The following is a 23,857-nucleotide window of genomic DNA, read 5'->3' as shown; positions in this document are numbered from 1 at the left end:
ATATATACATACTTAATGGAGTACTACTTTGCTATAAAGAAGAAGAAATTTCAGTCACTTTCAGGAAAATAGATGCACTTAGACCATAATATTAAGTGAGATAAATCATATATACAAGCTTAAATATCACATGCCTTCTAATATATAATAAATCCAATGTACAAATGATTTAAAAAGTAAAATAAAAGATATACAATAGGAAACAGGGAGATATATCTTTTACAAATGGGAAAGGGATCTAGAAATGGAAGGAGAGTCAGGGTAAGGAAGGAGAAATAAAACAAATTAAGATGTTATTATTTATATGTTGATGCCCCATTACATACAATAAATATGTATTAATCAATTTTTTAAAATAATAAGAACACTCTAATAAGTATTTTTCCAACTAAGTGTATTTTGGATTTTTTTAGTTTTACCCTAGTTAGTTTGGAAGAAAAATGAGGTAATGGCCACACCAAGTACATGATTTCCAACCCAAATATTTCAATCTGATCCTATCACTCTGAAGTTAGTGAAGTTGCAGCCACACTGCAGTCTCCCCACTGCAATTAAAGGAAACACACAGAACAATACCTTGAACATTGGTAATTATTTAGCAAGTATTAGGCAAAGGACTTTGTATATAGGATCTCACTTTCTTTTCACAAGGACCTCTTGAATTAGGTATGATCGTGACACTCATTTCACAACCAAGGAAACCAAGTTTGAGTGGTGAAATAAACTGATGAAGGTCACATAGTTCTAGATTGAGAAGCAGGGCTACGGGTCCATGCTTGTCAGCCTACAGAACTGCTCTCACCCACAATGGGCCTGCCCCTTCTGTTCATTTGCTTGCCAGTCCAGTACAAATTGAGATAAATTTGACTTGTGCAGGTTGTGGGAATATGAAGATAAATGAAAGATCATCTCACCCTTGAAAACTACTTCACAAAGAATGTGATGTTTGAGGGGGTCTGAAAGGACGAGTAGAAATTTGGCCCAAGAATTACAAAAGAAGAGGGGTTCTGAGAGGAGACAGAGTACTTGCCAAGGTATGGAGATGTGAAAAGGTGTGGTCAAAGAATTGTTAGGCAGGGCGGCCAGAGCAGAAGCAATATAAGAAAGGAACTGAAGAAGCTACTCAGTGCATGCAATCAACCTGTCGTCATGGGGAGCCATGGGTGTGATCAGAACTACGTGAAACCCCAAGGAACATGGAATCATGTGTGTTCTCCACCAAGGAAGTTACAGTTATCCATGTTGGTATCTATGAAGAAATCAAATGCCAAGAACTTCATTCTGCTAATTAAACTATAGACTCGATTTCTTATTTATTTCATTTGCATTAGAACTCAGAAAATAAGTTAAACTTTTTCTTCACAAAACTGAAAATAATACATATTTAAAAGTTATATTTCAATTTCACAAAAGGAAGATGTTATATTTTTTCTTCTCTGTCCTTTGAAATGTGTGCTATTAAAACATCATACATATTACAATAAACTAAAGTACTATGGTGGTAGATGAATATTTATAAAGATATGCAGAAAGATGATCATATTAATTTTAAAAGGCTGTACTTAGGATTTATTTTATCTGGACAAAAATAGTGTTCAAAGCAAAGTTCAAAAGAGAGGAGAAAAAATCAGTTAGCCTCAAAAGAAATTCAAATACTGACCAAAAAGGATCAATGTATCCCTGATAATAAGCATTTTTAAATGATGACATCACACCCAGATACAAATAGGATACAGGCCTCTATGCCAGTCAGCACGATACATTCAAAAGAAAAGTCAAGCAATTGAGGATCTTCTCGTTCATAGCAAAAGTAGTTAAAATTCCTGGATATCTGTCCTGAGACTAAAAAACAATAGTGCTTTATGAATCAATAAGCAGCTTATTAATATGGAATATTATAATTTTTTCTCTAGTGTAAATGAGGTATTTGGAGAACAAGACCTCTGGGACCTCTTTCAGTCTATACATTGTGTTTCCTACTCTGAGACAGAAAAGGAAATCTCCTTAAATATTTTAAATCAGTAGCAAGCCCTCTGCACGTTCCATCATCTCAGACTGGGGCCCCCATATCCAGGGTGTAGGCTGTGGCCTGAACAGAAGTGACTGGTAACAGAGATATGAGGAGGTCTAAGTCTAACACCAGCTCAGCTTCCCCAGCCAAGAACTTTGGTCAGCCTAGCAAAGGGGACAGCTTTGTGGAATTTATACCCAAGGCATCTGTGATCCTCTCCAATCTAAATGTCCACAAGTAGGGAAATAGATCATTGTATATCTGTGAATGGATGTGCTCATGAAGTTTCACGCTCTTTGAGTGAACCTCATACCGGTCCATAGTACACAGAATAGTGCCCCCCGACAAATCCATGCCTATCCAGAACCTCAGACCGTGATTTATTCAAGGCAAAGACCAGGCAAGATCATACTAACTGAGTGTGGGTCCTAAATCTAATGAGTGATAACCTTACACTAAAGAAAGGAGGAGAAACAGAGACACCTAAAGAAGTAGGTGATAAAGGACGAGATCGCAGCGATGTGTCCATAAGCCATCTCTGCTTCAGAAAAGAGACACACTTTTCAACTCACCTTTCTTATCTTCAAGGATCCTGCATGAGAAAAGGCCCTCTCTATAGTGACATTGGTGAGTCTGTTTGGGCGAATCCTATTAAGTTATGGCAATAAAAATCTTTGTCCCCTAAACAGTATGATTAAGTGATCAACAAAAAAAAGGACAGAAAATGGCCAAGTATTTGTTCTTTTTTTAATTTCACTTAACTAGGAACTGAAAAAATTCAAAGGAAAATAACAGCAATTTGGCTTGTCTGAGTCTGTTACTTGGCAACTATTATAATAAACCAAGACTGGCAAAAGACTGAGAAATAACATTCTGCTCATGTTTGTAGCAGGAATTTAAGCCAGCAAAGTCTTTCCAGAGGGGTGTTTCACAATTTATGGGAAGAACTTAAAAATTTAAACATTTGCTTTAGCTAACAGTCCCATTTCTAGGAATTCAGCTGAAGGAAATCATTGGCAAATAACACTGAAGGATTATTATCACTATATATTTATGATGGAGAAATGTGTAAACAATCTAAATACCAAATGATTGCTAATTAGTTGAGTATCCTCAAATATATAATAGAATATTATACAGCAATTTTAAAATGATCTTTTAAACACTAGCTAGTATTGAAATATATTCATAAGGTGTTGCTAAATGGGGAAATACTGTATTCAGAATAAAATACCAACTTTTAAATAAAAAGTATGTATTTTTTAAAGTCTTAAAAGCTATACAAAATATCAATAAAAGTTATCTCTGAGTCTTGAGATTATGTTTTTTTAATTTTTAAATTTTTTTCTTATAGTTGAAACTTTAGAAATGATTATTACTGAAAGGAAGATTTTTAAAACTACTTGGCACAACACCAAGAGTGGGTAATGACATGTCAGCGGAGTTCCACTAGCAAATGTGGGTGATGTCAACAGCGGGGAGACTTGTTTAGGCTGGGATAGGGCTTATTTGGGAAACCTTGCACTTTCCACTCAGTTTTGATGTGATCCTAAAACTATTCTAAAACATAAAGTTTATTAGTTAAAAGATACTGCAGTCTGAACAACAACTATGTGTCGCACTGGCACAATGTCACTTTTGCTATTTTCCATGGATGGAAGTAATCGCAGGACCAGGGTTAGAGAAGTAATTGCCATTTGATGAGGAGGAACTAGGTTACTTTGGAGCAACCCCGTGGGATAAGAGAAATGGTTATCACCATCACTGACAACTACAATCTGCTATTTAAGTTTTTTTAAATCTCTGTCAATCCACAAAAGTTGAGAAGTGAGAGAAAAAAGAAGCCTTGAAGAAGAAAGGCAATCTTAAAATATATGGAGTATATATGTGGGCATAGCACAAAACAGATGAATAAAGCTAAATGACATTCTGAAGAGTGGAAAGAAAATAACAGAAAAATATATATGGAAAAGTCTAACAAAGAGCTAACTGTATTTTCATGATACTACACAGGCCTCAGGACAAAACAATCATTAGATAGAAGAAGGTCACTTCTAAAACAAGCAAGCCCTCGAAACTCACTCACCGCCCAGAGACCACATGGTTAATGTCTGAATAGTGATGTTCTCTTGTCCAGAGAGTGAAACCAAGTAAGCATCCACTTCTGCAGGATGACCTGTGAGTCATGCTTTTTCTCATTGAATTTTCCACACAGGGAAATGGACAGAACTAAATGCACCTGAATATTTACCATTTTCTATTTGGAACAAATACAATTTTGAGCAATTTTTTTTACTTTCCTATATTTTCAAGGTTTTTATGGTATAGATGTTATTCATATATCAAAAATACTACTAATAATAAAACTTGGAAAAAAAACCTTACAGATTTTCTCAGGTTGAGAATTTTCCAGATATTCAAAAATCAAGAACAGTGTCCTCTTGCCAACTGATTTTTCATAGTTTTGTTTTCTAAGCTTGGAGCAGTCTAGTTTATACAAGCCCAGTTAATCTCTGTTATCCGTAAACTGCCATCACCCTCGTTATCAATAAGCCCTCGCCGAGCACTTCCACTTTGCTTGAGGGTGGAGAGACACAGCGAGGAAGTTCACTCACAGTCCTGGCCCTGGCTCCACTGCAGAGGCACACAGTGGATCAGAAAGGCAGAGCACAGGAAGTGAGAGAGAAAGCGTCATGCAAGAGGTCATAATCATAGATGACAGATTCACTCACACACAGCGAGTGAGTTCTGTGAGCCAACATCATCTGAATAAAATAATGCAATTCCACAAATTGGATTATTCTAAATTTGTATAGCAACTATTCAGATAGCATGTACAAAATCACTGCCCTATTGTTTTAGAAATGTGCCTCCCAAGGGCCGCTTTACAAGACCCCTTTCTGTAAGAATTAACAGGTTTTTCAGTATAGAAAACAGGAGGCAAGAAAACAAGCATGCAGACCTCAGACCCTCTGTTTACAGCTCCAACACATAGGAAGCATGTCAGACTGATTCATCTAGAGGACCGACCAGGACAGGGGAGAGATGGGGAAGAAAATGGGAGGTGGGGAGCGGGGAGGCTGACACTTCTGCAGACTCGTGGAAGAGAACTTGGCAGAGCAGGAGGTGAAGACAAGGAGGCAAGAATCAAGAGAGACCTATATTATTGCAGCTGCCATTCCCAAACTGTTATCACAAGTACGAAAACAATCAGAGCCACCATTCGGGTTGTCTGGCCATTTCACTTTCTTTTTCCTGCTTTCAAACCTCTGTTTGGATTTCTTCCTTCACAGCTGCTTCATACATATGGTGTCTGACTACATCAGGATCTCTCAGGATCAGTTTTGTGTCCTCTGTTGGATGACAGACTGTGGTGCCTGAACCTCCTAAGGCAGATCTTGTAAATGGTACACGGCTTATATTTCATGCAGAACTGAGAACATCCCAAACGTGTTCTCTAGGTCTGAGGAAAAGTCATTCAGTGTTTTTGCAAGGAAGAAAAGGCTAAAAGATAGAAGTATTTTCTTGCCATACACAGGTGAGAGAGGAACTGGAGCAATGAGAGGCCTGACAACTGTGGAGGGTTTCATGGTTTATGGAATAATTTCACCTACCTAACTTTATTCCATCCCTCAAGCTGCTGTTCTTCCTAACCCTTCACCAGTGTTCACCCCAAACCCCGCTTCAACCCTTTAATGATTTGTCCATTGTCCTTGGTATAAAAATCAAAACCTAGCTGGGAACGGCAGCACACACCTGTAATCCCAACACTCTGAGATGCCGAGGCAAGAGGATCACAGGATTGAGTGCAACCTGAGTGATTTAATGAGACCATCTCAAAATATAAAATAAAAAGGGCTGGGAATGTAGCTTAATGCAAATACCCTGGCTTCAATCCCCAGTACAATAAATAGGTAGACAGAGAGAGAGATAAAAATCTACTCTCTATCTCACAATGTCTGACCCTTTGTCCTCTGCAGTCCAAGATGCACCTGGCTCCCACCAGTCCATCCAATGGACCCCAAAACTCTCTCAGCTTTGCCAGTTGTGTTCCATGCTCCTTTCCAGCCCTCATTCACCAGTTGATTCCTACTTCTCCTTCCATATTCAACTTCATTATCACTTCCTCAAGGAAACATTCTCCTCTCTCTCAGGCAACATCAGCTTACTCTCAGATTGTTCCATATACTTTCCTTTCTCAGCACTTAACCTGATTACACTTTAATTATATAATTCTTAGCAACTACAATTTTATATGTACTGCAGGACTATTTAAGTGACCCCTATCTCCATTGGTAGGTGGAAAGTAGTGGAAGGGCAGCAACTGTGGCTATTTTTTTTTTTCTGACTGTACCACTAGGACTACCTCAGTCTGTGACACATGTATTCCAAGACATTTAATAAATGAACGAATGAATAAAAATCTGTGCAGAGAGAAAATAGTATATCCACATTTGAGAAATGGGGAAACTGAGTCTCAGAGAATTGAAGGGATTTGATTCCTAACGTCCAGGCCATGATGTGCATCAGGTGCAGGTGCAGATTTATTGAATGAAGAAAAAAAATAAAAAAGAATAATTCAGGAACTTTGATATGGCTTTCAGTGTAAAAAAGATAATGTTGTATGTGACACTGGGCAGGTCACATTATTACAGATACCTAGATTACTTAGAAATATTATAGGCAGAGAGGTCAGCTAAGAAAACAGCTGTGGGTGGAGGTGCATTCCTTGAAGGTTAGGCCTCAGGATAAAGAGGAAGGACTATACCCATATACTCCCCCCCAGGGATGAACAGCAGTGATTGATATGCTAAATAGGCACCTTGGGTGGAGGACCAAAATCTCCTTAACCCACCCCTTCCAGAAAAGTCCTTGTTCATCCAATGTGCATTTACTGGACTTGCTTTCCCATTTGATCCCCATTTAATCAATATTACCTAAGTGACTATACTCATACTCTTATTGGTTGACAATAGTTTTTGTCCCACCTCATACCTGCTTTGTGATTTTCCATTAGATTAATACCACCTAAGCAGCTATACTTGTAATCTTATTAGTTAACTATAATTTTATCCTGCCTTATGCCCAAATAACCTTGTGGTTTTACTATACAAAATTCCTGCTTCTCAGTGGGTTCCTCCTGGGACCCTCTTCTGGCCCTCTTAGAAAGAAGTTTCTTTTTCTCAGTAAATACTTCCTACTTTTAACCTCCATTGGTTTTAGAATTCATTCTTCAATTTTAGAGAACACATACTCAGTGTATTGGACATCCAACAGGTTGAGAGTTAGAATAGTTCCCCTATATTATTTAGATTATGTGCAGGGCCTATATCATCTCTATATCATAGGCCCTACATCAACATCACCTTTATTTCTCTGCTGAGGGCTGAACACAACAATCTCCAAGAATTCAGTGGACTCCAACCATCCCTGGAATTGTGAGATTCTATGCTTCTAAACTCTTCACACCCAGGGATTCTGCCTAATAGCAGGAACTGACATGTAGTGGCTAATTATTTAGCAGCCCAGGTTTGACTTTATGTTTTGGATCATTTTTAATATATTCAAAGAGAAATTATGACTATGCAACAAGAGGGGATTACATCAGGAATAACATATGGTAACCATGGAAACAATGGAAAATTATTGCAAGATGTTAAGCATAGCAGAAGGAAAAGCTTTGCTATGAACTTGACAGTGGACCCTGGGATATGTAACATAGTTAAATGCAAAGGAGTAAAGAACATCTAGCCAAAATTCTAGTGTTTTTTAAATTTTTTATTCCCATTGTCAAATGACTTAGAAACTAATAAAATGGAATTGTGAGTGTTCTTAATCATTTAGTCAAGAAGCTGAATAGAAATTATAAGGGAGCCAAGAATCATGGCACATGCAACTATAATGCTAGTATTATAAATAACTAAGTTATTTAGAAATACTGTAGGCAGTCAGAGCTGAGCCCTTGAAAAGGGCAATGCAGAAGACAACTGCAGCTGGAGATATGTTTACTGAAGGTCAGGCTTCAAGAAAACAAGGAGCTACTCACCCATATACTTCTCCTAGGGATGAACACAGTGATTGACATTCTAAACATTCTATATAGACATCAATTACCTGGGTGGAGGACCAAACCTCCTTAACCAGCACCTTCCAGGAAAATCCTTGTCCACCCATGTGCACTTGCTACTTGATTTGCTTCCCCATTTGACCCCCATTTAATCAATATTACCCAAGCAACCATACTTTTGTAATTTTATTGGTTGACCATAGTCTTATCCCACCTCACACCCATCCTGTGATGTTTCCATTGGATCAATATCATCTAAACAACTATATTTGTAATCTTATTGATTGATTATAGTTCTGTCCCACCTTCAACCCACCTCACCTTGTGGCTTTGCTCAATAAACACACCTGAGAAGCGGAATTGGGAACAGCCCACTTTCTGGGCCCCCTTCTGTCCTTCTTAGACAGAAACTTTCTTTCTCAATAAATTCCTCCCACTTTTAACCTCTCTTGTTCCTCGAATTCATTCCTTGATTTTAGAAAACATGAGTTCAGCATTCCAGACATCAAGTACATCGAGAGTTTTTTTCCCCTCCATCATTTGGAGGTCTTCCACATGGATGGAGGTAAGAGTTTGCTTTTGTTTCATAGACTCTGTATTGTGACTTGCTTAGGTAATCAAAAATTTTATGCTTCAAAATTTATGTTATATCTTTGTCCATTGCTTATAATTGCTCATGCTTTGTCTCATATAATTTTGTTAAAATAATGATAAATTTAAGTTAAAAACATGGGAAAGTTATGATGCTTCTTTAATGGAACATTTTATTCCTGTTTTGTATATGTTACATTTGGACCAGTTGCTAAACTTACTAATGTTCCCTGTTTGACCTGTTTGACTGCTGCGGTTTGTTACCTTAGGAGTGCAAGACAAAAATAGCATTAAAAGCTTTTCCTGTTGGGTTTGCACATGAAATGCTATAAATGGTCTTTATATGAAATCTAGTTCATATTTAGAAAATATACATGGCTATTAATAAACCACAGGACTCCTTCCATCAATTAAAAGATGCGAGGTTCATGGCCGTTTTCAAGACTTGGAGGACAGGTTTCACTGAGACAGACTGGCCCTGATCTTCCTCCACATCCCAGAGAAAATGTCACGCCTGTTCTACCTGAGTTTCCTTTCTGGTCTGATCTTCCACTGGTGAGGAGCTCCTACCTCTTGAGAGTCCCCATTCTCACATTTTCAGGCTGCAAGTGACAGCTCACGGGCAAGTTGTTTCAATAACTCACCATGAGCATGAGAAGAAAAGACTTTCTTTCCCTGATCTTATTTCTGTTATTTTCCTTCTACTTTGTATTTTTCTGGTTTTGGAGGCATGTAAGATTAGAGCAAGAACTCTGAACTGCCGCAATCTTTTCTTCCTACCCAACAACTGAGTTAGGCCCATAGAAAATGAGCATTTCCTAATGCGGAAGACAGCAAAATCATTTTAGATGAGGAACACATACCCTGTCACTGAGTCAGATGAGACACTGGAATTTGGCCATTCAGGAGAATACACATAAAAGTCATGTCCTGTCTTAGCATTCTGGGCAACAGTCTCCCTCAGGAAAGTTCACCTGAGGCACAGTGGAAAGAAACAACTTCTGGGTGAAACCAAAAGGAGCTATTTCCAAAGCTCCATACTAAAGGGACCAAAATACATTTAACATAAGGGAGGGTTTCCAATTCTCCCCTCCTAGGTCCAGTTATAAGTCATGTGTATAGAAAAATGCTTTGACAATAAATTGTGGACTTTGAAACTTTTACTGTAAACTTATAAAGTGCCATGTAATGATTTTGCTCAGGCTTTTACCCATCCCTTATCGAACTTTGACAAACACTGAGTACTCTGCCAGCCGGCTAAATGCTCTTACAGCAGCTGCCACTCATAAAGCAGAGGACAGATTTCTTCAGAGGGATTCTCATGAATCCCCATTGTAGTCAGTGGACAATGGAATGTTAACCAGACAGGCAGTTAGATTCCTTTCCAGAGACAAATCTCTGGTTGCACAGACAAGTAGAAACAGAGAGCAACTGAAGTATCATGGCCAGGACTGTCTCTGAAGGATATTCAAAGGTTCCTTGGTGGAAACTAAGCTGATGAAAACTCTCCACTTAGCTATCGTACTTTTCTCTCTCTGCTAGTAAGTTAGAAATTTCCCCTAAATTTTCTCCAACTTGATGGGAGTTAACTATAGAACCACTTTGTCCATAGACTGCACATCCCTCCAGAAATGAGGCTGAGGTAGCTTGCAACAACTGTTTGCCTTTCATGGAGGAAAATAGCTATTGGGAATGATTTACATTTGTGTCTTACACATGCTGAGAGTAAGAAAGAGATTTTGGGCAGCCTTTCTCTTTCATGTACACAAAGAAGACGAATAATTGTGCCTTTGCTAACATGTAAATTGTGATTGCTAGGTGATGGATATAAATTTTACTTGTGAACTTCAGACATATAAAAAATTTTAAATGGATTTAGGAGGCATAGCCTTGCTGGGCATTGTGGCACATACCTGTAATCCCAGCAGTTGAGAGGCTGAGGCAGAAGGAATGCTGAGAGTTCAAGGCCAGCCTGGGCTACAAAGTGAGTGCAAAGCCAACCTGAACTGCATAGCAAAACCCTATCTTAAAAGGACAAAAAAAAAGGTATAGTCTTGTCTTATTGCTAGAAATGGTTTCCCAGGTGATTAGGTAGATGACAGGAATGTCTTAGAGGCTTCTTCACCCTAGGGCCTGGGGCAGGATTTTTCTCTGAGCCATTTTTATCTGACTGTCTCTCTTTAGAGATGATCTCCTTTGCAGGCGGAGAAGTGTTCCAACTACTTTCACCTCCTTTTTGGTATTTGCTCTCTTTCAAAGAACTAGAAAACATTAGTTTACTATTAAGTAATGCTTCTTTAAATGAGCTGTTATGGCTGAGATCAATTGTAACTTGTATTTATAAAAACACCTACACAAGTAAGATTTCTGGGAAGATGAAATTACACACTAGTTTAAGGGTGGATTATCTTCTAGTCCTTCTTCAGATGGCATCCACCTCCCTGGAGTGGAGTCTACTCAAAGGACACTTTGAGGATATAGAAATCAAGTAGAATTAAAAGGGGGTGCCTAATTCTTTCCTTTTGCATTTCAGGTAGAAAATTGATATCAAAATCTCCTACTCCTTTGGAGTGTATTTTTTATTATTTTAAAGAGAGAAAAAAACAATAACAATGATACAGAATTTCAAAACAAAATATTAGGAAATTAACTATAGTTATTATATTGCATATTGTTATCAAAGTTGTTGCTCTGATTACCAGATACAGGCATGCAAAATTGATCAAACAATATAAGCACTAACTGTTCCTTCAATGAACTAATAGAAATTAGTAGTACAGTTATCTTAGCTGTCTTTTGTATATATACATATCTTTTCCCCATTGCTTCTTTTCTTTTTTACCCCATCTCAGTTGTTCTTTCCTTTTGAACAGTTTCTTTCCCTTTCATTGTATCTATTGTACCTTTTGGATCATATTTACTCTTTCAGTTTCTTACATGAGAGAGACAATATTATGTTTTCACATGCAAGTCTGGTTTGTTTCACTTATGAGTATGGTCTCTAGTCGCATCCATTTACCTATAAAAGCCCAGAGATTATCTTTTTTATAGCTGAGTAATACTCCATTGTATAAAAATACCACATCTTTTTTATCCAATCCTCAGTTGATAAACATTTGGGTTGTTTCCAAGATTTAGCTATGACAAATTGTGCTGCTATGAACATGGGTGCACATATATCGTTTGGAATGATGTTTTCATTTCTTCTGGAAAAAAAACCAGAAGGTGAACAGCTGGGTCGAATGGGACCTCTAATCCTATATTTCTGAGGATTCTCCATACTGAGTTCCACAGTGGTTGTACCAGTCTCACTCCCACCAACAATGGAAAAGCGTTCATTTTTCCCCACAGTCCCACCAGCATTAGTTATTTGTTGATTCTTAATAACAGCCATTGTTTCTGGGGTGAGATGGAATCTCAGTTTTGTCTTAATTTGCATTTCTTGAATGATCATTGATGTTGAACCTTTTTCATATATTTATTTGCCATTTGAATTTCTTCATCTGAGAAATGTGTTTTCATCTCAGATGCTCATTTTTAGATTAGGTCTTTGAATTTTGGGGGCCTGATTTTTTTAAATTCTTTATATGTTCAAGATAGAAGTCCTTTGTCTGAGGGACAGCTGCCTAAATTTTTTCCCAATTCATGGGGTTTTTTTCACTCTGTTGGTGATTTCTTTTGATGTGCAAAAACTTTTTAATAAAATGAGATCCTAGTTGTTGATATTTTGAAGTATTTCCCGTGTAGTTTAGTTTTTGTTCATGAACTCTCTGTCTACCCCTATGTCTTCAAGATTTCTACCTACTTTCCTTTCCAGTAGATTCACTGTTTCTGTCTTAATATTTAGATCTTTAATACATTTTGACTTAAGTGCATGATGATAGACAGGGATGTAGTTTGTGTACATCATGTGCAATGCCAATTTTTCCAGCACCATTTATAGAAGAGGCTATCTTTCTTTCAGTGAACATATTTGCCTCCTTTGTCAAAGATAAGATGGCTGAGTGTGTTTGTAGTTGTGTCTGCATCTTCTTATCTGTTCCACTGATTCACACATCTATTTTTTTTGCCAGTACTATGCTGATTTTATCATAGTAACTTTGTAGTACAATTTCAAGTCAAGGATTGTGTTGCCTCCTACCTTTCCTTTGATGGCCAGAATTGCCTTTGCAATTCTAGGTCTCTTCTGGTTCCAAATGAATTGTAGGAATGTTTTCTCTAGATCTGTGAGGTATACTAATGGTATTTTGATCAAGATTTGAAATCTGCATAACAGTGGGAGTATGGCCATTTTCACAATGTTAATTCTTCCTATCCAGGAGCAAGGAATATCTTTCTGAAATCTTCTTCAATTTTTTTTCAGAATATTGTAATTTTAACTGTATAGATCCTTTATTTTCTTTGTTAGATTGATTCTTAAGTATTTCATTTTGGTGGATGCTATTGTGGAGGGTGTAATGTCTCTGATTTCATGCTCAGTGAGTTTGCTGTTTGTGTACAGGAATGCTATTAGTGTTTAAGTGCTGACTTTGTATATAGCTACACTACTGAATTTGCTTATTAATTCTAGGAGTCTTTTGGTGGAGTTTTGGGGATCTTCTATGTAGAGTATCATGTCATCTGCAAATAATGATAATTAACTTCTTCCTTTACTATCCTTATTCCTTTTATTTCTCTCTCTTGTCTAATTGCTCTGGCTAATGTTTCCAGAACTATATTGAGAAGGCCACAACTAAGCAAGACCTTCCCTCAAAAGAACTAGGAGGGAAAGCCATCTTCTTCCAACAAATGTAAGATACACAATGTAATTAGTAAGGGCTATATATTTTTATTCCTGCCTTCTCCTAATCAGATTCCATACTAACATGCTCTGTAGTCTATTACTTATTTTCCTCTCCAGTTCACTTACCACCCACTCTTTGCCATAGCATGCTCTCTGGCCTCACAACTCAGTATTTCACGACTCCGTGAGAAATTCCGTTGTTCCGCTCAAATGTCACTTTCTCTCAGAAACTTTCCATAGTGCTCTCAGGAAGAGCTGAGGGTTACTTCCTCAAAAGTCTGCAGTATTATTTATACTCAAATGACAGTAGTATTGATCATCTCAATATATTAGGGTTATTTGTCTGTTTTCTTGTCTGCTGCTCCAATCACCCCACTAGCCAGTATAGAAACTATGCTTTATTCATCGGAATTGATGCCAAAAACATATTGCAAATCTGACATGTAGAAATTCCAAGCTAAGTTCTAGGTAGAAATCAATCAACCAATGAATTTATGATATGGACCAATGAGTCTTACACTGACCCATACAGCAGCATTTTTCTCTCTCTCTTCCTTCTTCATCTCCTACCCTTTCTCTCCCTCCCTGGTCCTTCCAACTCTTGGTCCCCTTTCCATTTGCAAAGCTCTGTGTTCATTATTTTGTCTTTCAATTCTTTTTTCTACTCCCTCTCTCTTCTCTCCTCTCCCTATATTTCTTGCTCCCCCATGCTTTTGAAGAAAAGGTGCCTACATAGAAACTTTCATATAGATATTTTCATAATTTCATGTCACAGATACCTCATCATCAGTCTACTTATTACCAATACTTAAAGGACTTGCTTCATCCTCTAGTATGCTCAGAAATGCTTAAGGACTAGCACACTGAGAGACAGAGAAGTCCCACAAGTCTAAATTCACATAGCTAATAAGAAAAGAACCCAAGCCATTTGACTTTAGCACTCAAGAGTTATCACACATTTCCCTAGGGCATGCTTGCATCCTTTGAAAGTTCACAGGTCAAGGTGACTAGAACTATGTTACTCGCCTAGTCAATTCCTGAATCAATTCAATAGCAGGGACCAAAATCACATATGAATGCAAATACCTTCTTTAGAAGAAAACCAAAACTTTGTGTTTCCTACATGCTGTCACTGCCAGATAATGGAGCCAAAATCTGTACCAAGTTGTAATTTAACCTTTTCTGCATCCTTTTGGTGGCCTCAGTCCTGCTTCTAGCCCTAATTGGCACCATTCTGCACCAGACTTACTGCTTTTAGAAAAAATTAGGTAAATAATCTCAAACCCATAGCCTTCTGCCTGGTTGGTCAGATTATTTTCTCATTTTATCAAGCGCTATCTGTCAGCTGAATGTGGTGGCACATACCTGAAATTCCAGCACTCTGAGAGGCTGAGGTAGGACTCCAAGACTGAGCCCAGCCTGAGAAACTTAACAACTTAGTAAGCCACTGTCACAAAATAAAAAAGTACTAGGGATATAGCTCAGTGCAAAGATGCTGGGTTCAATCTCCAGTATATATGAGAATTTTTTTTAGTTTTCTTTAATAGACTCTCATGGTATAGCCCCAGCTGACCTCCTGATTCTCCTGCCTCAGCCTCTTAGCTATTAGGATTACAGCCATGCACCACTGGCACATATGTGGCCAGACATGCACTGGCCGGCACACATGTGACCATGATATAGAAATAAGCATTAATGTTTCCTGAGTCTGTGTATCATTGCAGATACCGTGCTGAACTCTTCCTACAGATCCCTTACTTAGGTCACACTACATGTGCCACATTTCACCAGGGAAGCACTAGGCCACAAGCAGCTGAGAACATTTCCCAAGGCTCCATGACTGGATCCCAGGCACATCTATTCAATCTGTAGTATCCTGGGCTTAATCACATCTGGTACTATTCTAGTCTATTTCCTTCCTGTAATTAAGGAAAGATACATAGACAGATTCACCAAAAAAAAAAAAAAAAAAAAAAAAAAATGGAAGGAAAAAAGAAAATAGATTACCTGATAAAGCCCATCTCAGCTCCATTCAAATCAACCATTCTCAAGACTACCATTTCCCTCTCTGTGTTTGAAGAATACCTGGTCCGCAAAAAAAAAAAACAAGCAAAAAAACTTATTGAGGTCGATATCAGAGACTAGCCCACACATATGATAAACAATAAAAGCACTCTCTGTCTCTCTCTCTCTCCCCCTCTCACACACACACACACATACACACGCATACACACACACCAAAAAGACCAAAAAAAACCATGCCTCTTATCAGATTTCCCAATTCCCCTGAGAAACAACAGTCCTGTAAACAGCATCCAATTCTTCATTCCTCAGCTAAAAAAATAGTTTGCAGTTGTGATCAATGTAGGATACCTAAGCCAACTAACATAGCTGAAATATATTTTTATATGTCATATTATATAACACATATATATTTCTTACAAAAGGTTTTGTTTCTGATACTTCTGCTCATACAAATTTTAATGGAATATCTAAAAAGAGTAGCCAGGCTGGGCTTGGTTGTAATCCTAGCTACTTGGGAAGCTAGGCAGGAAGGCCATAGAGTCAAGGCCAGCCTGGGCAACTTGGTGGGACCCTGTCTCAGAATAATTTAAAGAAATATCTGGAGATAAAGCTCAGTGTTAGACCACTTGCCTAGTATATGCAAGCTCCTGGATTAAATCCCCAATACCACAATAAAAAAGAAAAGAAAAGAAAGAGAGAGAGAGAGAGAGAGAAAGAAAGAAAGAAAGAAAGAAAGAAAGAAAGAAAGAAAGAAAGAAAGAAAGAAAGAAAAAGAAAGAAGGAAAGAAAGAAAAGAGCAGGGTGTACACAAAACCAAAATCATTCAAGACCTATAATTTAAATGTTCTTTTACATCCTTTCAAGAAAAATCATATATTTCCTAAAAATCATTACCTTTCAAGGCTATTGAAAAATGTGCAGAAAATGTAAAATGTCAAACTGAAATTATTATTGTACACTGCCACAGTAGGCAAGTACTTCACTTCTGTCACAACCTGCTTCATCACATATAATATTAATAATACTAATAATTATCTCCTGTAGTTGTTCATTTAGTTACATTAGTTTTATTTCTCTGTTTTTCTTCCAAATTCTTTATTCTTGTATCTTTTTTCTCTTGCCCCACTCTTGTGGACTAAGATAATTTCTTTTGGATTTGGTACAATTAAAAGAGTTATTCATTAATTTAACAAAGATGCGTGCTTGCTTCGGCAGCACATATACTAATTTAACAAAGATGCACGTTAGGCACATTTTTATCTCCATTTTATAGATGAAGAGGTTGAGAGCCAATGCAGTAAATTCAGATGGGCGGGAACATGAAGTAGAGACTACAGCTGTGCCTGATTTCAGGGCCTGGAGTGCTTCACAAACCCACTGTCTCCGACAGCCAGCACAGCGCAAAGACTGGAAAAAGTGGCGCTTGTTTCTACATTCACTTTTCATTTCTGCTTGTCTTAGACAAACATGTTCTCAAATTATCATATCTACCAGGTAACAAACAAATCAAATAGCAACAAAATTTCAAAGGAAATATATTGATTTTATTCTGACAATTCCTCTCACCTTGCTCTCTCTGACTGTGGATTCTGAAGGTAAGAAGTAGGGCTTCGGTTGATCTGCACACCAATGACATTTCCTTTATTGATGAAGATTTTGCCTGGTTTCATATTTTGGTGTGCAATGTCAATGCTCTGAAAAGTAAAAGAAAAAGAAAGTTGTAAGCTTAGACTCCCAGTAGGGATAATGATTTAGTCAATACAAATGGAAGAGCCCTGTGGTTAAAGTCCTCCACTATAGGATAAAAGCTGGAGAATCACATTTTCCTGGAAGTAAATACAAGCAGCCTTCAAGGCAGAATGAGAGAAGTTTAGGAAGCAAAGAGCCAATCAGCTGCCAAACTCACAAAATGTTCCATCTCCTCAGCTCTTAGGAACGTTTGCCATTTTGCAATCTCAAGTGGCCAAAATGGGAGACCTGACCTCTACCGCACTGAAACAAGATTTGTTAACATGTCAGGGTTGCACCCTGTCCCTCTTAATCCCCCATCACCTAAGGCAAAGTTCTCTAAACGTATTTGATTGACAGCCACAGGGAGTGACACATTTTTCATCACAATTAAACACTACCAAATAAGCATCTGAAGGCAAAAAAATCACAAAACAACTGCTACCCTCCCTGTGTGTCATGTACTATATTTTCCAACCTATGTTACTAGAGTTCTTCTGTATTTAACGCTTACAGCAACCCATGAAATATGCTGCATAAACTATTAACAGATTACTAGCCACATTATGGAAGCACTGCTATAAAGAGCAATCTGCCTTTGCCAGCTGGATCTCTGAACTTCGTGAGAGGCTAAACCTGGAAGGCGAAGAATAAAGAAAAGCTTTAGTTTGAATCTTGTGCAAAAAGCAATAAGCAGAAACCAGGTGTGAGAGGAGTACAAACTACTCAAGCCAAGAATGGGAGAGGAGCTTAAAGGTGTTGGTTAGGAGCCCTGTGGGGTTTGGGTCTGCTGTGCGGGCTTAGAGAATCTTATCTGTGAATTTACCAACTGGATCCTTCTTGCTCTTTGGGAAATACAAGGAAATATTAGGACTATTAAAAATTACTTGTAGTCCCCTGGTGGGTTCCTTTTCATGTGACTTTGTGCATGACTATATGGGGCCCTATAATTTATGAGGTTTATTTGAAAAACATGTTTCTTTAAATAATAACATAGAAGCTTACTGCCACAGAACACTTCTTTTCCAACCAGTCAGTGCCTCAGACCCGATCGCCCACAGCTCAGCAACCAAAGCAAAATGGAGGCAGGAAGGAGAAAGCAAAGTGAGTGCTAATACTGTGGCCACACTCACATCCTAGAAGGAGTTCCTCTGTAATGTCCCAAACCACCCCTAAAACTCCGGTAAGGAAAATTAAAGAACAGCCCCCTCTAGGACTCTGTGCCTACCTTCATGATACCAGAGACCATGTACTCAAAGCTTCGATTGTTAAATCCTTCACTGGCAAGGACAAATAAAGTGTACTGGAAAAATCCTCCTGGGCCTGAGTGTGTATGAGTGCCACTCAGAATAACATTGTCTCTTCTGTACAGGGATCCGTACTTATTCTGCAGTCTGTCCATGACCTTTAAGGAAAAAAAAAAAAAGAAGAAGAGGAGGAGGAGGAGGAGGAGGAATACCAAAGAAGGTCAGCATGAGAAAAGGCTCTAATGAGTTCCATTACTGATCTACCTCTTTCAAGTGGTCTTCACTCTACTTCAGTGCGTCATAGGTGGTAAGAAGTACAAGAATCACGGCAATATCAATAGCTAACATTTTGCAGATTTTTAGTGTGTTCAGGCACAGTGACAAGTATTTTATATACATTATGTCACTTAAAAATACTTAAGACAACCCCAAGAAGTAGACCCTGTCAACCTCGGTTTTTAGCTGAGAACACTGAAGTACTGGACACAGAAGTCAAATAATTTTCCCACTGATCTGAGTCTCTTTAACTATGAAGACAGCATTATTATTCCCTCATCCTTAAACACATAGGATTAATATCCAGACATCTGTTCTTAGCACCAGGAATTTAGCACAATGTCTTTATTCTACCTTGAAGATGTTTTTATTCTTATGGAGGATGTAGTGTTTCACTGATTGTGTCAACTTGAGAAGTTTAGAAGCTTAACTAAACTTGGCTGAGCAATTGGCTCAGCAATTCTACACCCTAAGATGTAGAGGAGCCACCCTAGGGTGGATTGTCACCCTATATAAAAGGGAAATGAGAAAGGACAGGGGCATTCGACTCTTCTCAGGAGCTCCAGTCTTCACCTTCAGCTTGTACATCATCTCCTGGCTTCTAGTGCAGACTCTTCCGCTTCCGACTTGGATCCTTCAACCTTCCAGTGTAAACACATCAATCTTCCACTGCAGACCCATTGACCTCCTGATACGGACTTGCACGGACCGCTTCAGTGAACTCCAGACCCTGGACTGAATCCTTTTGTTTCCAGCAAGCAGACACCCTCTGCACACTTCCTCATCCACACTGTGGCTGATTGTTATAAACCAACCATGTAATTTCTTATACATTTGTATATCTTGTGTTATATCTGTTTCTCTAGTAAAACCCTGACTGATACAGAGGATAAAGACAATAAAGAAGCAAATAAATGTATAACATTATACCACACAGTGATAAATACTGTGGAAAAGCATTGCTAGAAAAGGAAAAAGATAGTGGATATTAGGAGATCTCTTTCTGAAAAGGGGGTCTCACAGAGACTTAAATGAAGACAAAAGCCAGTTGTGCAGTGTCTGGGGGGAAGCGTCCAGGTGCAGTGCATGAACTTTGCAAAGGCTCCTTAGCTCCTCTGCTGCCTCATTTTTTAAAATGAAGAATTCACTGCTCCTTGACATAGGCTATCACACCCAGTGGTCTAAGGAAGTCATCCACTCTTGTAAGGATACCCCTGTAATCTGGAGAAAGCCATGTAGGAAGAAGTCATCTCATCAACACTCACTAGCCTCATGAGGGAGCAACCTTAGAAGCAGATTCTTCAGGCTCAGCTATGCCTCTAAGCAACTGCAGCCCCACCCTACCTCTGTATGCCACTTTGTGACACAGAAGTGTCACATGAGACTCATTCTAACACATGTCAAAATTCTCCACCTCTACCACTCTGGAATTTCCACCTATAGTAATACATGACTATTCCTGCTTTAAGCCACTGAGCTTTTGGATGATTTATTTTTCAGCAATAAATAACTAATATAAACCTCCACTGAAATAGACAATGTTCATTGAACTAGACAATGTTCATTGAACAATGAACATCCAAATACATGACTAGTCTTTGTATGGTGTAAATATGCATTAAGCAAATAGACAGAAAATTAATAATACTGCTGAGTACTATTTCTGATTTGCTTAAATCAGCTGCAGTCTAAAGTTTGATATTATTGTTACTTCTTTATGACAGAGCATTAAAATGATTCAACAAAATTATCGAACCCAGAGTAACCACTGTCAACAGTTTCCTTGAGTATTGCATAGTCTGATCAACTGTCTTATTGGGGGAAAATCCCTTTATTTGTATTATTTGCTAATGTTTGTAATGTAATACTCCTATCATAGTCAATGTCAAGCTATCAAGAGTTTAACAATAAACTGATGAGCTTCCTAAACATTTAATAATTGTCCCACATGAGCAGGTACAACCCAGTTCCAGCACACTTCTTGTCACTGAGGAGAAGCAGCCCCTGTGTCGTATGTATATTTAACCTACATAAAGACCTCCACTAAACCTCTTCTACTGTAACTGCAGAGCTGCTCCACCCTCATTATAGACGTGGCTGGTGAAAAATGAAGAAGATTTTATAAACCATCTTCCTTATTAACATTTCCATGCCCCCAAAAGACCAATTATAAGATTTCCATGTCCATATAAGCAGTCCTGTGATGCTAAGCAAATTGGAAAAGAAATATGACATAATGACTAACATTCCTCTGACCAAGCTACTCTCATGCTGCATCCCAGGAAATTTTTGTGTTCCTTCTATTTGACCGTAACTCCAGCTCTAACTTCTTATCATTCCCACATATTTTTCTACATATCAATTACCCCGCTCATGAAGAAGAAAGTTTTATACAGAGAAGGGGAAATAATTTATGAAGGGATGCCATAAAGCTGAATTGAAACCAAAAGCTAATATTCTAACAATTCTGTAGCCAAAACAAGACAGCAGCAGAAAAAAGAACTACAGGTCAACTTGAAATTTCTCCTGACCCTACTCAATATATGTCTAAAGGACTATAACATTGCTTTTAAATTGAATGTATTTCTTCATGCCTATTCAAGAATCAGGTTCTTAAAACTATAGTAAATATGAATCTTAAATTTTAAGACAAAATCTATAAACAACACACAGAAATTTTATCCTAAAGTACAATATCTGATAGGAAGATTGACACATGGTACTTCTGGGGAAAAGAAAAGAAAAAAAGTAAATATTCAATCATATAATAACCATAGGTGCAAAGGGCCGTTAAAATTAGTATGCTTTCCCCTTCACAAAAGAAGGATATTTTAATATGCAGCAAAGCAGTTACATTAATAAAATTAATTGTCTTTAGCTCCCTTCTTTTAATAAGTCTACATTCTATTTCCTGTTGCTGCCACTCTTAGGAGCATGGTGCAGAAAGAGTTAGAAAGTCATTCTGTTTTCCTGCCTGCCTTACTGCTCAGAGATCTTCCCCAGTCTTTATTCCATGCTGAAAATTTCATCAATCTTAGAGCTGAAACCGAAAACCTACCTAAAACTTGGTGCTGTAAATGAGCTTAATGGCACCTATTTCGTTGTATTTATTTTTCTCACTTCCCCTTCTGACAGCTTGAGACTACTAAGCAGGTTCAAAGCCCCTCCTATTGGATCTTAGATTGCATGGCCAATATAGGAAGAAATGTTGTGCAGTGTCCAATGTAGACATGATACCATCTACAAAGTAATACATTAAACCTCTCTTTTCTTCTTCACTCTACTCCTGGTCTACTTTATAATTCTTCTGTTCCTTTTTTTAGAACTTATTTTTAATTGATATGTAATAATTACATATGTTGATAGCTTACAATGTAATATTTTGTTTGAAGAATAGGTTCCATTCATTGCTTAAAAATGAGGGTGGAGTAGCAAGATAGTATCAGTGCTTAAAAATGTGAAACACTTCACCACTTTGTATGTCATCCTTGCACGGGGCCCATGCTAATCTTCTCTGTATTGTTCCAGTTTTAGTATATGTACTGCTTAAGCAAGCATGACTTCTGTTTATTCTACTGTCCCCAGAATTCCCAGTCAGAGCTGTCTTTGGTTCCTCAGAAAAGCAGAATAGCGGAGTGATAATGAACATAACACCAAGAACGCTCAAAGTTTCAGTGCCAATTCTAACAGTCCCTCCCTATGTAACCTTGGATAAGTCACTCCATCCTCTTCAACTTGGTTTCCTAATTCATCTAATCACATAATATTAGAACTCCCCCCATAGAGTTGTTTCAAGATTTTAGTAAGTTTATCTATGCACATATAAACTATATATATTCATTTATTTATAAAACAGTACTTGGATTATCATGAGTACTATATGTAAGCTTTTACATTCATTCTTCCACAAATCTCATTAGCATTTAATTTCATCTCCTATCACAGTGAGGTCTCTTGCCATCCCACTGAAGGCCTCTATGCCAACCTCAAACGATGCAGATAAGATTGTCAGGCAATGTTTAATAATCCTTCCTGCAGCTCTCGTTTCTGTTTGTTGTTCTTTCAGACCTCCAATGCCTTCTAAAGCTCTTCTGTATTAAATGCCCTTTGTCTGAAATACTTGGTATGATTACTGTTTTCATAACTAGACCCCCATCTACAGTGCCTCAATACTAAAGAATCTGCTCATGTCCTCACCTCTAGTTCCAGTTTATTCTAATCGATTATCCTAAAGCAAAACTGTGTTCACATCACTCCACCATATCACATAGAAAAGTTCTGTGAGACTCCCATTCACAAAGTTAAAAACAACCTGGCACCCCAGGCCCTCCACAATTATGACCAATACACACCTTCCAGATACATCTCTAACTGTGTCCCCACACGTCCTAACAGAACTCCTCTGTTCCCTACAAAAGTATCTAAGTCCCTCCTTTGCACTTCTATGTGTGCACGCTGTCCCTTCAGTCTGATCTCTCTCCCTGCCCATTTTAACCATTTCAAATTCTGCCCTCGAGTTACTTCCATTATGAAAATACTTTCCTAATTCCATTTCCTGAATTACCAAGTGATGATGGTCTTAAAAAACTGTATGTTCACAAATTCTGTGACACTTCTCCCTCTAAGAGTTAAAGCTTAAATTTCTTACCTTTAAGTAGGCTGGACCTAGTGAGCTGCTTAACAGAATAGGGTGAAAGTAATGGAATCAGAGTAATGGAATCATTAAGAGTAAGAGTAATGAATCACAGTTATAAAAAGCACTGTGACTTGTTCCTTGCTGTTTGTCTTGGGTCACTTACTCTGAGGGAACCCAGAAGGGAAAGGGATTAGGAAACAGGCTTTCTGCCAACAACCACAGGGGTGAACCTTGCAGGAAGGATCCCGCAGCCTGAGTCACACTACAGATTTCCACATTCTTTGCCGTCATCTTGACTGTAAGCGAACCTAACACAACCACTTAGCCAACTCGGTCCTGAATCTCTTACCCACAGACCATGTGGTGTAACGGCATTTGTTGCTTTGAGCACTATACCCTGGGATAAATTATAAATAGTAATGCATCACTGAACGTTACTTCGGTGAGTTAACTGTGTTTCTGTTACAGTTCGTCCTCCTGCGCCTCAGCCCGA

At 38.1% G+C, this 23,857-nt stretch overlaps 1 protein-coding gene across 2 annotated transcripts in view; it reads right to left on the bottom strand.

Annotated features, from left to right (window-relative positions):
- The window catches only part of Asah2 (N-acylsphingosine amidohydrolase (non-lysosomal ceramidase) 2), a 91,537-nt gene that overhangs the window by 38,988 nt on the left and 28,692 nt on the right, over window positions 1-23,857 (bottom strand). For both annotated transcript variants that reach the window (XM_005385898.2, XM_013514922.1), the window contains exons 6-8: window positions 18,434-18,610; window positions 17,044-17,171; window positions 15,460-15,537 (exon numbers count right to left, since the gene is read on the bottom strand). In XM_005385898.2, the coding sequence (XP_005385955.1) occupies window positions 15,460-15,537; window positions 17,044-17,171; window positions 18,434-18,610 (383 nt within the window). The remainder of the gene's footprint in view (window positions 1-15,459; window positions 15,538-17,043; window positions 17,172-18,433; window positions 18,611-23,857) is intronic.

Source organism: Chinchilla lanigera, unplaced genomic scaffold (assembly GCF_000276665.1).
Source record: "Chinchilla lanigera isolate Chin_1 unplaced genomic scaffold, ChiLan1.0 scaffold00024, whole genome shotgun sequence".
NCBI lineage: Eukaryota > Metazoa > Chordata > Mammalia > Rodentia > Chinchillidae > Chinchilla > Chinchilla lanigera.
The sequence above is the reverse complement of the archived record's forward strand: the minus strand, read 5'-3'. Positions and strand labels throughout refer to the sequence as shown.